This window comes from Bemisia tabaci, chromosome 1 (assembly GCF_918797505.1).
Source record: "Bemisia tabaci chromosome 1, PGI_BMITA_v3".
Lineage (NCBI taxonomy): Eukaryota > Metazoa > Arthropoda > Insecta > Hemiptera > Aleyrodidae > Bemisia > Bemisia tabaci.
In genome coordinates, this window is record NC_092793.1 from 19,222,571 (window position 1) to 19,237,289 (window position 14,719).

At 45.3% G+C, this 14,719-nt stretch overlaps 2 protein-coding genes across 2 annotated transcripts in view; both read left to right on the forward strand.

Moving 5' to 3' along the window:
- The window catches only part of Snoo (Sno oncogene), a 250,063-nt gene that overhangs the window by 43,217 nt on the left and 192,127 nt on the right, over positions 1-14,719 (forward strand). The gene's annotated exons all lie outside the window — the stretch shown is intronic.
- Positions 1-14,719, forward strand: part of LOC140226069 (uncharacterized) — a 149,909-nt gene that overhangs the window by 10,245 nt on the left and 124,945 nt on the right. The window contains exons 2-3 of the mRNA XM_072306524.1: positions 648-688; positions 10,324-10,373. Coding sequence (XP_072162625.1) covers positions 648-688; positions 10,324-10,373 — 91 coding nt within the window. The remainder of the gene's footprint in view (positions 1-647; positions 689-10,323; positions 10,374-14,719) is intronic.

The window sequence follows — 14,719 nt, forward strand, 5'->3', positions numbered from 1 at the left end:
TCAAGGATACCACGTCGTCTGTGGCAAGGCGTGAATTATCGACTATCGATACGTTCTCTTTGAAGCTACGGTAAAAAGCCGTAAGGATTTCGTCGTGAACCCTCTTATAATCGATCCTTTTCCATAGGTTCAAATGACTGATCAAATCGATCAATCGAAAAGCACGACACGCTACTGCACGTTTTCGGTGCCTATATCAGGGAGAGGAGTTCGTTATTGCACAAGGGAATCGCGTTGAGTTTAGAAATATCAAAAGATGACCACTGGACATGGCTCCCGAAGTCTCACAGCTCTTTGATACCACTATTCGTGCTTTATGGATGTGCTGGAAGTATCCTCAAAATTGAAGGCGAAATGGGACATCTGGTCTTAACCCCGACTTCGTGTCGCGTCTGCGGGGACGACCGCTTTCAATGAAAACGAAACAACCGTCCCCGAAATTTCGGCAAGCTTTATCTTAGTTTTTCTCAATTTCACGACACTTGCGTAAAAAATACTGTTGCCCAAAATCAAGAAATGACATAATATGTTGTCACTTGTCGTACATTATATGTTACTTTATTGCTGTTCTCAAGTTTAATTTTATCATAGATCTAATGTGGTCTTGTTTTTTTTTCTTGTGTTGCAGGTGAGTCATATTTCTAAAGCCTGAAAATTTCTCCAATCGCAGTTGTTGTCGCTTTTCCTCGTGAGTATAAACAGTTGAAATTAAACAGATTTTTTAATATTAGAGTAATTCTTCAAGCCTGTATTTTAGATTATGAGATAACCTCAGGACTTTATTTCTGTAGTAAGCTTTCGTGTTACGAAGTACATTTGACGTCATCAAATGACGTGCACTTTGATTGCTGGAACCTAAGCGGCCAACAATCAACATCCGAAGCAACCGACCGTCCATTGCTCGTGCAATGTGAGTCCGAGTTGTACTACAAGAATTGTAATTTTTGCGTCACTAAAAGTGCATCTTATTTTACTCGGGCCTTAACTCTCGGCTAAACTTTACACGGACTCAGTGCAGTCCAGCTCAAAATGTACTCTCTTGTTTCACTCCTCCGAAGTATGGACTTAATTTCGCGGGTCAGCTTTTGAGCCACTCCCAGTGACCGAATGATTTTCAGGTCCCTCTCACAAGTTCGTCCCGGTATCAGCTGTCTCCCGAGGGATCTGTCCTGGCTAAGAAACCAATTTCCGACGCGTTAAATTCAAGTGGCAGTATTTGTTTACTTTAATTTCAATCACAATGCACCGGTGTTTCATCCGAGTTGCATTATGAAGACGACATCCCCGTCCCTTTCTTCGGCTCCGCGTTTTTGAGACCCTCTCGACTTACCCCTCCCTCCTCCCTTGCATCCGATGCGCGAGTAACTAAGCAAACAAACAACGAAGTAACAAATATGTATACGTGTACGGAACTCAATAGTTTGCATACACTCCTTTGTGACCCGGCTCTTCTTCATTATCGTCTTTTTTATCCGGCAAGTGTCGGGTGCCCACCTTGGGAGGCGCTGAAGACGATCTCGGGGCCCTTTCCCGCAGTCTTTAAGTGCAGCCTGCGGAAAAAGGGTTTAATCCTTTCGCTCTTCCCGCAGGATTTTAACGCTCGTCAAATCCCGCTCGAAAAAACGCCGTTGACGAGTTGACAGGGCGTTTCATTTTTCGGGTGGAGGAATAAAACAGGTACCATTTGGGAAATATTCTCCGCCTTGCGCTGAGAAAAAATTTTCTTGAGATAATATTTTGACTTGAAGCGTCGTTCCTTGTCGAAAACAGTTGATTTTTTCTAGGTGAAGAAAAGTCGTCTTGCTGTCGTTGAGTTTAAGTTTTAAAAAAACCATAGCAAAACAACGTGTCCTCAACTCAAAAAACCCAAAATCTGTCTACACGAAATGACGCTTCGAGTCAAAATACTGTCTCAGGAAAATTATTTTTCAGTGTGAAAGTTTTTAACTAAAAGAAACAAAGGCCAAAAAACCAATGTAAATCACCGATTTTTCCGATGTTTTCTCATGACCGTGAACGCACGATTATCATTATCCCAACCGTTTTTTTCCGATTTGATTGTAACCTTGTCACTCGTCAGTGAATCTACCTACTGTGCCCCGCGCTCCTCTGAATCGGCCGTGCCCTCTGGTAGCGCTCTGTTATAACTGCGGAAGGAAAGTGCGCATAGTGAGTCGACCTTGAATTATGTTAATGTGCACCGACATTGCACTTATTCAACTTATGCAGTCTCCCTCCGTCGTCCGTCATGCCGATCTTGCCGATCAGTGCAGTGCAAGAATAGGAAGTAAGAGATCGCCCGAAAACACTCCTGCACACACCATTTTTTCGATCCGCACAATTATTATCTTATCTGATGGTGTCGTTATTATTTGCGTACATCATCTTATTTAAATTAGCGCTTCCGATCTTTAAACTAATTCTGCCGTGCTAAGAAAAAACGCTGTATGAGCCTTCAGACATTGCCAAGTTTCCTCTGATTAAAACCAAATTTACTGGGAAAATTGTGAATATTATTATCCAGAATTTTCAGACAATTTTGTACGCAATTTAATCTAAAATATCTGAAAATTTCAAGGGATTATATGCATGAATGTTGTAAAAAATACATATTTTATCGAGGGAAATCTGGCAACTCTCGAATGTTCATAAGGCGTTCTTCCTTAGCAAGGCAGAATTGCCCAGTAAGGTTTTTCTTGGAAGGCAATTTTTGGCTCACGCAAGTGAAGAAATTAGTGCTGACCATACGTGGTTTCTCCATCATTTTTAAATTTTATGAATGGAAGATTAAACCGCCTTCGACGAATGAAAAAAAACCGCGGTAAGGCTCTAAGATTTGCGATTAAAATCTAGGAGTAATTCGATCCCCGGGCAAAGGGGGTCCTCAGCGCGGTGGTCCCATCTCATCTCCCTCTGCGTCATATCTCGGTCGCCGAAATCAATGAAACAGCTCGATATCGATATCCCCCCTCCCGCGTCAATCATCTACTCTGAGCGTGACAATTAAAAAAACTCCTCGTCACAAATCTGCATACTCCATCCAAGCGGACATGAACAGATCGATCTCTGAGAAGAAGCATCACAGATGTTTGACGAGCAGTTTTCATCCTAATTTCCATAATTTTTGGTGGAGTGGTTTTGGTTCCCATCTTATTTAAGCCCTTCCATTGAGCAAACAAAGGAAAATTTGTAAGACCAATCCGTAGCACCTAACTTCCCACTGAATGGGCACTACTTCGTCGGTTTTTTAGCTGGAATATTTTATCGGTGCGTCTCATCACCATCGTCAAAGATGAAAGCCCGGAATTTTTTTTCATTTTTGTCGCAATTTGAGCGGGAAATTCAAACTTTTGAAATTTTTCGAATTTCGTCTGTTGGAGGTTCTGACAAAGCACTGAATTTTTCTGTTGAGGAGGTATTGAATTTCTTGGGAATGTACTAAAAAAGTACTGTAAAAGTACTGATTTTTGGCCAGTCTGTTTTAGTAGACACCCTGAAGAAGAGAAACAAATAAGAACAATAAATTGGAACATGCAGGGTTAGCATTGACGGAGAAATGATGCAAATCAAACGTTCCCTTTGAAACATGTCTTCTTAGGTTTTCTCCTCGAAATTTCCCTAACATCTTAGATCATATACGCCTCAAATGTTTTATTCGCAAAAATTCGAGGGGCTATGAAAAATGGAAGTTCAAATCTACTTAAATTTCATCATTCCAGTTCACATTGACATTTCAACTTTCAGGAAAACACCTAAACTCCGTATTTTAGCCCTACCAAAGCTAAAGAGAGTTGCTCCTGAGGTATTGTTAATGAGGCGAACTCGCTGATCTCGCAACCCTGAGCCGTGAGCAGTGCGCATGAGGCGAGATCCTCCGCGTGGACTCGGAGTTCGTGGAAAACACCCCACGCCGGATCCCGCCAGCCGAAATAACAGGATTCTGGTCCAGAGCAAATCTGAATCACCCAGATTCGGAATCCCTCGTCTTCGGCCGATAATTAACTGTCTGGGCGAGGCATGCTAAGTCTGGCGAGAGAGAGAGAGGGACAGCGACGAACAATCCCTCCGAGAGAGAGAGGAAGATGGATCGATAATTATGTCACCGAAACGGAACAGCCCCCCAGTATTGCCCACTCAAAGGATTTCTGCAAGATATCGGTGTCCATTGAACGGAGGCCTTTGAGAAATCGGCAACACCGGGCCCTTTGCAGGAGTAAGAGCTGGAGTGGTGTATCCACGCCGCACAGACTATCGAAGGTATCCTTGGTCGTGTTTTCTTTCCAGCCTTTAGAAATGGACGTTTTCTACAAAATCGTGAAAAGAAATCCAGGGCGAGACCGATGGTAGACTCGTCGACAATGGCATTGTTGTAAAATCGAGTCATTTATGTAGATTTTCATAGTTTTAATCAAACCCAATGAAATAATAAGGGTTCATCACCAAGTAGTGATATTGTATAGTCACAGAAGAATTGTTTCGAAAATCTATTATCGATTTTTTAGCAGCTAAAATTTGAGTGCACAACATTCATCAACAAAAGGGGCTGACAACGCCGAACATTAGGTATTTTTAGCTGAGATAACACTATAAATAACTATCCCGAGCTGCCTTTGACCCACTGATTTCTGACAATTTATGTAAATTCCTGGATGGTATTACATACAGGAAGAAGCGAATATTACGACGTGACAAAATAATGTTGTCAACTACATCGCGAGTGAGCAGTAAGGGCAGATCTCATATTTCGCCCGCAAAATCCAGCGTATACAACCCGGCCCACCGCGGAGTTAAAATAGTTGCATGTTGGGTTCGAACCGAACTTTGTATATTCTTCCATTGTTCAATTTTGTTTGTGGTGCAGTTTCTTGCATTCAATTTTCCTTCATTTGAGAGGGTCGGCAATATGCGCTCTCAAGAGTTTGAAAAGTGGTATCGAAACTTTGATCTTGTTCCAATGTATTGCCGGTGCTTTTACCAATTCTACTACAAAAACTGAACAGAAGAGAGTGCACTAAACACATCTTGGGCCCTTCCTCTTGTATTTTTTTACTTTCCGCTCATGTATTTTCCACGAAAAAGTAACATTTTTGAACAATATATGACATCACCGCCGCCAGAGTTGTTTGTCGAATATCTCTCACCGGGTTTCCGAGAAATCCCTGGTCGTCCTTTATCCAGTTTGGCACGGCGGAAATACAATCCAGAGGTTGTCGGTTCCCGGACTAAAACCACTTTTCCCACTTCGCCCGACCGTTAAATTCGTGTACTTTTTAAAGACGTTGACACCACTGGCACGCCTGTTGTTTTACCTGTTAGCCAAATATTGTCGAAAATTCCTATTTCTATCATTGGCTTGACGTGATTTCCATCCGTCGCTGGCAACTTGATGGCAAAATCTCCGGTCAGGTAAAGGCTCTTTTTACCTTGTGCTCAGGCATTTATCGCGAGAGCCCTTTGTTCACCTGGGCTACCATTCACTGAAGAGTTGGTATCTATCGGACGTATTTCCGCCAAACGGAACCATTTGCATTATGACGTGAGCCCTGTTATGCATATATCCTTATGGGTCTCAGGGCTTATGTCTTAATACACATAGTTCTGTTTGGCAGAAATACGTCCTATTTACTCTTTAACGGACCGGTCTGTCTTTAGATGTTTATCTCCAGCCGCCACTGTTCTCTAAGCCGAGCCTCTCTTTTCTTTTTTCTTCGAGTAATGAGTTAGCAGACTTGTGGTCACCAGCGCCGGTTACCTTAGTTTCCAGTGGGCGCATCTTCTCTTTCCGTTCGGAAAATGACCAAACGTTAGTGTTTCTCATAAGAAAACTGAGAAATCTAGCATGCAGGATTTTTATTGAATTCGATAAACGAAGTCATGCACTGGAAAAAAAAAACTCCGGCCGTAGGAGCCACAATTACGGGCTATATAGACATACCGTCCGTTCCGGGCTCAAAGGCCGAGAATTCCGGCTGCTGGAGACGTAGCTTCGATTGCTCCGGGTTCAGAGGCCGAAGCTACGGCTCCAGCAGCCGGAATTTTCGGCCTTTGAGCCCGGAACGGGCGATATGTCTGTATAGCCCGTAATTGCGGCTCCCACGGCCGGAGTTTTTTTTTTCAGTGTGGACAAAATATCCAAAGGGACTTGACCGAGCTTATTGGTAGAAACGGATGGTTCTTATAGACTAAAGGGTAACTCGTGAACAGACAGGGACTCTCGTGGGTTGTCGTTAGTTAGTCTAGTACTTACCTACTTTTTCCATCGCAACCACCAATAGGATCACTCCATTTTCCCTTCTGTTCACTTTGTCTATTGCAGTGTCTCAATACTCAGCCCGCAGCGCAACACCGAGAACGTTAATATTTAACTGTGCACCTTGGGCAAAATGGCCACCAACCCGGAACTGCCCACCATCATGATTCCCCTCTGCGAACACGTCCTCGAAAATCCAACGAATGCACCTTCCAACGCCGGCCGTGTTCCGGGGAAGAGCCACAAGTGCATTTCTGTACGAGCCACGGTTAGCACACACCGTAATGTGTTTTGAGGCTCATACTTACGGCTCTCTTCCGTAAGACGGCAGCCAAGTTCACTCGTCGTCATCGACCGCGGAAAATCGTGCCACGGTATCCGCGCGGCGCACCGGGCGGACACCGCGGATTTTCCTGGAAAGATTTTACCTCTCGATGCGTGAAAAGCGGACTCGTCGGCCGGGCGATGCTCAGTGCTCACTTCCCGGTTGCGGTTCTGCGGTAACGGCGGGGACGACGGGGGACGTTGCGCATCGGCCCGGAGAAACGGAACAGGTCGGACGGAGGTGCGGAGTCCGAGGCAGAGTCTCGGTCTCTAGTCAGGCGAGTCTCGGCCGGGCCGGGGCCGGGGGGCCACGGCGCGGCGGAGGTGCGGGGGGAGGGGGGCTCGGCGGGGGCGAGCGGGCAAATGGCAGAAAAGATCTATAAAGAATGCAGTCTCCAAGGCCACTCGCCGCCGCGCCGCGGCGCGGCCGCGCTCGCTCGCCCGGCATTGCCGCTTCTACGCCCAATCTAACGTCATGATAGTGGTGCCACCGCAAATTTGAAGGTCATTTCAAGTATGTGGTAAAGCTCAAAGATGCTTAGAAAGATCCCGGGGTTTTCGAATTTCAATGGAATTTTTGCTAATTTATGTGAGAGTTTTCCTTTCGAAGTTTTGTGAAAGAGATGAATCTCATACACGCATGCTCCCATTTCGATTCTAGTAGAAAGCAGCGACGAAAGCCCTGTGTCCACTCATGGACGCTAAAAGTGAAGCTAAAAGTGAAGGAACTTGCCAATCAAGTCCCGACTTTGAGCCACTTTTACCTTCCATTTTGAAAAGTGGAGACAGCGCTCAAGGGACTCCATAAGTCTCCTGCTGATGAAACTGAGAACGTTTACCTCCGATGAGGTCAACTTCAGGAATGAACTTTCGTATAATGTAGGGCTGTGTGGTGGACAAGCAAGTCGTCTTCAAAGTTCAAAGTTAGGAAGCCTTGTCAATCTGCTCAACTCCTATCTCACAGTCAACAGCCGACAAGATTAGGCCTGGATTGACGCACAAATCGGTCTCGAACTGGCCACAAACTGATGACTGCTGCTGCTCTTGGTGATAAACGAATACATTTCAGGTAGCACATGAATTGTTCAGATACGCTCCCGTTGAGCAGCAGTCATCAATATGCAGGCAACATAGTCGATTTGTACGTAGATGAGCGTTAATACCGACGAGAACATGTTGAACCGTCGAAAGTAAAATTTTCCAGTTAAAAAAAAAGTCCCTACCACTTGGTTCAGTAAATCGTCGAAACTAAAAAAAACTATACATTTGCAAATATATGCACCAGTGAAAATAAGCACAGAAACCTGATGTGTACCTGAGGTTGAACCATGACAAATGTTTTATAATTTTGAGTCCTAGAAGACTCATCATGGATGGAAAGAGCTCTGAGAATGCTCGAGTTGGCAGCCCGGACGGAGAGGCGCGGCAGGCCGCGGGAGGCGCTCAGCAACGGCATGGCGGCGGCGGCGGCGGCGGTTGCGAGTTCCCCGCGGGGGATGGGCGGGGGCAGGGGGGCAGGCCTCTTTTCTGCGACTAGCGCTCGTCTGCCCGCCGCGACGCGACCATCCGACGTCGATTCATGTCCGTGCCGCGCCGCGACTGCCTCTCGCAGCTGCCAGATCAGCCGGAAAACCGCCATTCGAGTCGACCGATACCTATGCTCGCGGTCGCCGATTGGTCCCGCGGGCCGGATGGCTCTGGCTCCTGGTCCTTCGGAACCGGATGGTTCACGCTCTTGGTCCCTCGGGCCGGATTTGTCCCCTCACTCGGTCAAAATGCACGGCAGCTTCGACGAGAGCACCTATATGGAATTATGGATACTTCGAAATATGGAGTTTTTAAGGACCCACAAGGGCAGCCAACCTTTAAACACGAAAAACACCAGATCGAAAGAAATGGCCAAGAATGTTTATCAATGAGCGTTCTTCCGCAAAAATGACTATATTCATGCACAATCTAAGTCAAATACGTGCTTTCCGAACGACGGATCAAAATAACAAATAATTCTGGATGATTAGAGTTCATTGGTCGGCTGTCCTTTCGAGCCCGAAAAACTCCATTTACCTTACCTCTAAAATTACCGCAATGTCCATTCTCTCCCCTGTAGACTCTACTTCGACCCTGCCCGTCAGGAGGGAGCCATGCTGAGACTCTGTGGCCGAATGCCGGAGTTGGGAATGCTGGGATGCAAGTGAAGGAAGTAAAGCATGTCGTGGTCGATGGTGGATGCCGCGGTGGCATTGGTGCTCCCGCTCCATCTTGGTCCGAGGCCCTCGACCGAACTGGATTTCGACAGCCGGGCCAGCGGCAGCCGAGGCCGGGGCTCGGTCCAGTCCACCCGCGGCCCGGCCCAGCGCGGCGCGGCGTGCCCGGCCCGGCGTGGCGTGGTGTGCTCTCTGTTCTGCTGCGCTATTATTAGCCGACGCCGTCTCCTATCCGACTAGTCTCGCTCGGCCAACCGGCTGAGCTCTTCCGTGTTGCCGATATCACTCTCCCCGCCGAGAGCCAAAGGGAGAAGATCCCAGGAGAATCCGTTCCCATTTAAATCCCCCACGAAATTCCACGAGTCCAAGGACTGCCGTGCTTAGAGTCCCTTTATATTCGTCGTCTCCTGGACGAAAGAACGTAACTCTATTTCAATGTTGTCAAATTTCCCCTCGCAAATTGCCTATTAATCAAGAGAATCTTGGGCATTTCTAACTGAAAATTTCCCTGATTTCTCTCTAGTTTCCAAGCAAAAAAAAGACCAATTTTGGATGAAAATTGCTTATGTATATTTTTTTGTAAAATAAACTAATTGTTTGAGTCAATTTGGCAACCTTGGAATGGAGTTACGTTCCTTCGTGATGGAAATGACGTATTGAGACAATGCGAATCCATATCTGATTGGTTCCCGTATTTTAGGCCTTCACCAGGGCCGGATTAAGGGGGTGGCCACATGGGCCGCGGCCCATGGCGGAAAATGTAGGGGGCGGCAAATTTTGCAATTTTTTTAAATAAAGCTAATAAAGAAAAATCGGATTCAAAAAAAAAAATACGAACGAGAAAAGGTTACAAAATCTCTCATTTCCTGAGAGTATATCTCTGATTTTGTCGTCTTTCTGCGATACAAAATGCAGCACCTTTAACTAGTCGAGTTAAGACTAAGAAAAACCGCACACGGAATTCGGCCTGGAACGGCGCGGCGCAGAGAGCAATGATGACGAGAACGTGAGATGAAAAGGAGAAACCCTCGGCGCGGCGCCCGGCGGTCGGCATGTAACACATATTAGCGCCTACACGACTGCATGAATACTTCACGCATTGCGCCGAAGACAGCGCGGTCGCTGCGGTCAGCAGCGAGCAGCGTGAAACGCATAGCGCCTACAAGACTGCATGAATACTTCACGCATTGCGTCAAACACAATGCGTGCAGCAGCGGTCGGCTCGAAACGCGCATGTTAGACTGTAGGAATACTTCACGCATTGTGCCAAACATAGTGCGGTCAGCGCGGCGCGGCGGCGGAAGTTAAAATTATTAAACCGCATTTATGTTTGTTCTTTCAGAATTTTTTGGTTCATTTCTTATAAATCGAGAGCCTTGTCCATGTAGAGATAGGTTTACGGAACTTAACTTTCGCGCCAAGTTCCGTGAACTTTTTCTAGTAGTGTTGTCAGGGCTTTGCAGAAAACGTCCGCACAAAATAACCACATGCATTTCGTTTTATATAGTTCAATGACTTACTTTTTTCTGCTTTTGTATGTTTCAGGTTGGTTTTTTTTCTTCGCAAACCTTTTTTCAAGATCAATTTTCAGTTGCGTAAGTCCGTTTTTACTTCGTCCTTTTGCACAGTTTTCATCAAATATTTATTTAACTCAACAAAACCCTCAAAGGTATCCTCGTTTTTAGAGAGGAAAGTATTTCTCTTCAGGTCCCACAACGTAATTTTCGTTTTATTTTAAAGATCATACTACTATTTTCAAATTATCCTGAAGGGAATAGAAGATCCCTGACCGGAAATGTATCCACCAAGTTCGTTTCCTGCATAAACACCTTTTCTCACGTTATTTGCCTCACGCAGGTGCTGCAACCGGCATCTTACATGCGTCACAGGCGCATCTCTGATGATAGCGTAAGGATCGCCGAAATAAAAATACGAAATTGGCGATTCCTTTTTTTAAAAAAAACAGATTCTTCGTCGCTTCTTACCTGAAATGATTTACAATAACTCCCGGCGAGATTGAAGCTCTGAATTGTCTCCAGCACATAATTATCAACCTCTCAGCGCATCTTAATTTTGCCATAAATCAAAGCGAAGAGAGAACGCGCAATGTGATGAATAGCAATTCAGTGCATCCCTAGTCGTACTCCGTATGTATGCTCTCCTTGGACTTAATACAGCGTTAATAGGCCGAAAGCAAAGGAAAAAACGCAATTAAGAAAAAAAAAGTCGGCAGAAAGGAACCACCCCTCTGGCCACAATTTGTCGTTTGATCAGGTTTTTATTTACAGCCTCTTCGCAGGCCTAGGTCGATGAGCCTCGCGGAGGGATCTTAATATGAGGTCAAAAGGTTACAGGTAAAACCATCCCCCTCGCCCGATTCATTCGATAATTGAGAAGGGATTCCTTTCACGGTAAATACTTCTTTTTTTGCGCTGGACGGTGGACGGGACCCCCCGCGGCGCGTCGGGCGCTCCGGGGCTCTAAAGCTCACCCGACCCGAAAACTGAATCGACCCCGGTCCCTCGCCTCCTTCCGTCTCCCTTGTCCCCCGTCCCGTTTGTCCCGTTTTTTCACCTCTTCCATCTCCTTCCGGATATTCCTCCGCTCGTGATTTACGGCAGGGATCCCGTCGCGTGAGTCCGAGACTTCGCTCCGCCGTCTAAGACAATGATCCTGGGTTCGGATTTCAAGATCCAAGGCCCTTACGCAAAGTCCGCGAGCGAAACTTGAAAACGTGAAATACTAATGGAATTTTTTTTTTAAATAAAAAATAATAACGCATGATAACTCAGCGTAAAGGTCACCGCTGTGCTGTCAACATTAACGGATTTCACCTGGACCTATAAAGGTTCTAATCGTGTTTTAAATTGATCTAAATCAAACCTTATGTCAGAGGCTCATTATATCTGAAAACTTTTAAAAACAAACAAGATAGGAAAGCTTTATTTTATTGGAAGGAAATTTGGCACGCCCAAAAGCTCATGAGTTGAGAAGTAATGGTCATTTGGCTTTGATCCTCAGAATGGCATACACCAGGCACCCACCTGCTTCTCAAATGGTGTACGGAAATGAAAGTAAAGGATATTTTGTACTGCCTGAAGTGTTTCATTCTCGTCCTAATACTGACCTGTCTTTTGACAGAGAAAAGAACTTGCAGAAAATTATTTTCACTTTCTGACCTGTATTTTAAGAACCCATATAATGCCAATTTACATACATATGATGTCCTCCTTAATAGGTTACCTCACAGATAAGCTAAACTCTACGTGTAAAACTTTTTTTCCCCCTTAACCAACCGTCCTTGAGGTCGCTCTATGAGCATTATTTATAATGTATTCCTTGCTGAAAAAGAGGAATGTTAGTGGACGAAGAGCCCAAGTAATTTCAAGCCAAAATACTGAGGATTAACATTAGTAAAGAGCTTAGCGATGGCCATGGATAAAATGGGCGAAGCCAGACCGCGCATAGCTTTGTGTAGTGGAAAGGCAGATAGATGCTAAGCAGACCTGTAAAGTGAAAAAGGAGGAAAATTAACACATGTACATCTGAAATTTTGCGGCTTTCTTCGCGCCATCGCCGCCATATCGCTCGCAAATAATTATTTTGAAATAATTCTTGTGGCCTCCTGGAAATTCGTCGAAAATCGTCCTACCGCTATATGGTTCTTCATTCTCTTTCCACTTCAATGATAAAACATCAGAAGTTCAAATTATTTCTAGGCAATTCAATGTCGAGGGTCTGCACTTCAGTCCCCTAGAAAAACTCAATACGCATCACGATGCAGGTGGTTTCCTTTGAATTGACATCAACAAACGAAGCTTCTGCAGTTTGTCAAAATTAAACATTTTAAAACGCGAAGTTCTACTCATGAAAAAATAAGCCAAAGGGGAAACTATACAGGGATCAGACCCCTTATTCTGCCAAAAAACCTGGTTTCATTTTGGGAAACTCTATCCACTGTTCATTTGAAAACAGTGAAGAGGCGTGGACGATCGATTATCGATACTTCCCCATTTGAAGCTATGGTGAAGAATCGATTATTAAGTTGTTCGTTGGATGATCGATTATCGATACTTCCCCATTTGAGGCTATGGTGAAGAATCGATTATTAAGTTGTTCGTTGCGAACGCTCTGTTATCGATCCTTCTCCATAGGTTTAAATGGCAGATCAATCGATATATCGCAAAGCACACCTCGCCACTGCTTGTACAAAGGACCATCTTTCAAAGATTTTGGCGTGGGTCTTGAGTGAATGCTCTTTCGTGTTCGCCGAGTCTGACTGAACATTTTAGACGACTTTACACTCAATTTTTCTTCCTTTTCGCACGGCGACCCGGCTCACTCCTTTAGCACACCTGTATGTAGATCACTGACCTCTTCCTTTCTGCCGGCTCGGGCTTGGCCTATCGCGATATATCAGTGCCAGCACGTCAAATATCTCGCCGAAACATTAATCTAACTGCATGACTGTAACGCCTTTTTATCTCACTCAGCTCGCCAGCTCATTTCGAAGCAAATTCGGTCATTATTTGCCTCCAAGCTCGCTCAACCCACTCCCGAGCCGGTCGACGGAGGCTAAAAGGCGTCAAACATATTTTTTATTATTTGCATTACAATTTTGACCAGATGGAACCAAGAAGAAACCGCCTCTCTTGCTCTGATGGACCAGTTACTGATGCCGTGCTGAGGAAAAACGCCGGAGGAACATTCGAGAGGTGCCGAATTTCCTTCGATAAAATGCGTATTTTTGAGGAAATTTATGAATGTTTTCCCTTGCAATTTTAAGGAACTTTAGGTGAAATACCGAACAAAGTGACCTGAAAAACGGGAAGGAAAAAGAGTCGTGAGTTTACCGGGAATTTCGTGTTTTATCGAAGGAAATTTGGCAACGCCTGATGGTTCATACGGCGTTTGTCCGTAGCACAGCAGAGGAGATGGCCTATCAATTGAAGCACGCGAAGCAGATGTATTTCGAGGTGGCGACGATTTGAATACAGTAGCCCTTATTCCGCGCTCATATCTGAATAGGTGAAAACTGTAGTAAGAAATCAAGTTCGCCTTCAACTCAATGGATACAATTTGAGCGGCTCAGGAGCTGATATAGTTGTATCGCGCATTTTGGTTTAGCTTTGTCCGAAAGGCGAGCGACTTCCTTTGTAATCTTCGTGGTTTTAATCTTCATTGCAGCAATACGTCTAGTAACTTTTATTGGATTCTCCCAGAGGAAACGTACAAACCCCCATAGAGAACGTCCCTCCCCTTGCTAAAAGCAAAGCTAAGCTTCAAATTGAAATAACCTTCATAAAGCTCGGTTCCTTTCCTCGTTCCTCGTCCATTCCACGCGAGGATATCACTTTTAATTTCATCGTGCAAAAACAGAGTCCGGCCGCGAATCGCATCAAGCAGAAACCGATTCGCTCAGGCGGGAAACCGGTCCATCATGCTGATGTAAAACCTCGTTTGTGCATTCGGACGGTGCCACATTTCCGCCGACGGGGTACGAATTTTCCGGAAAACCTTTGAATTTGTTTTCACCAAAGTTTGTCAGCTCTATTCGAGATTGAATCCAACGTATCTGGGAATCTAAAACAAAAAAATATTCATAGCTTTTTTTTAAATTTAATACTTTATCACTGGAAATTCGGCACTGATTGAACGCGCATACGATGTTCCTGTACCGGTGCTTTCGGCATCGTTGTGCATGTCGGAGGAAAACGACCGAAACTGGTTTTGCGCGTCCCCCCCCCCTTTGCGTGGGGGACTGGGCCCCCGCCGCGCCGCGCCCCTGAGGAGCATTTTTGGCACCCTACGTCATGTCAGCGACTCCACGCCCGATCCGAAAATCTCCAACGTAATAATTACTTTCGTTTGTTTCCATTTCCATTCTTATCGCTGCGGCGATGCGATCGACTATTCTCTTGCTCGCGGCGCTGTTGTCGAG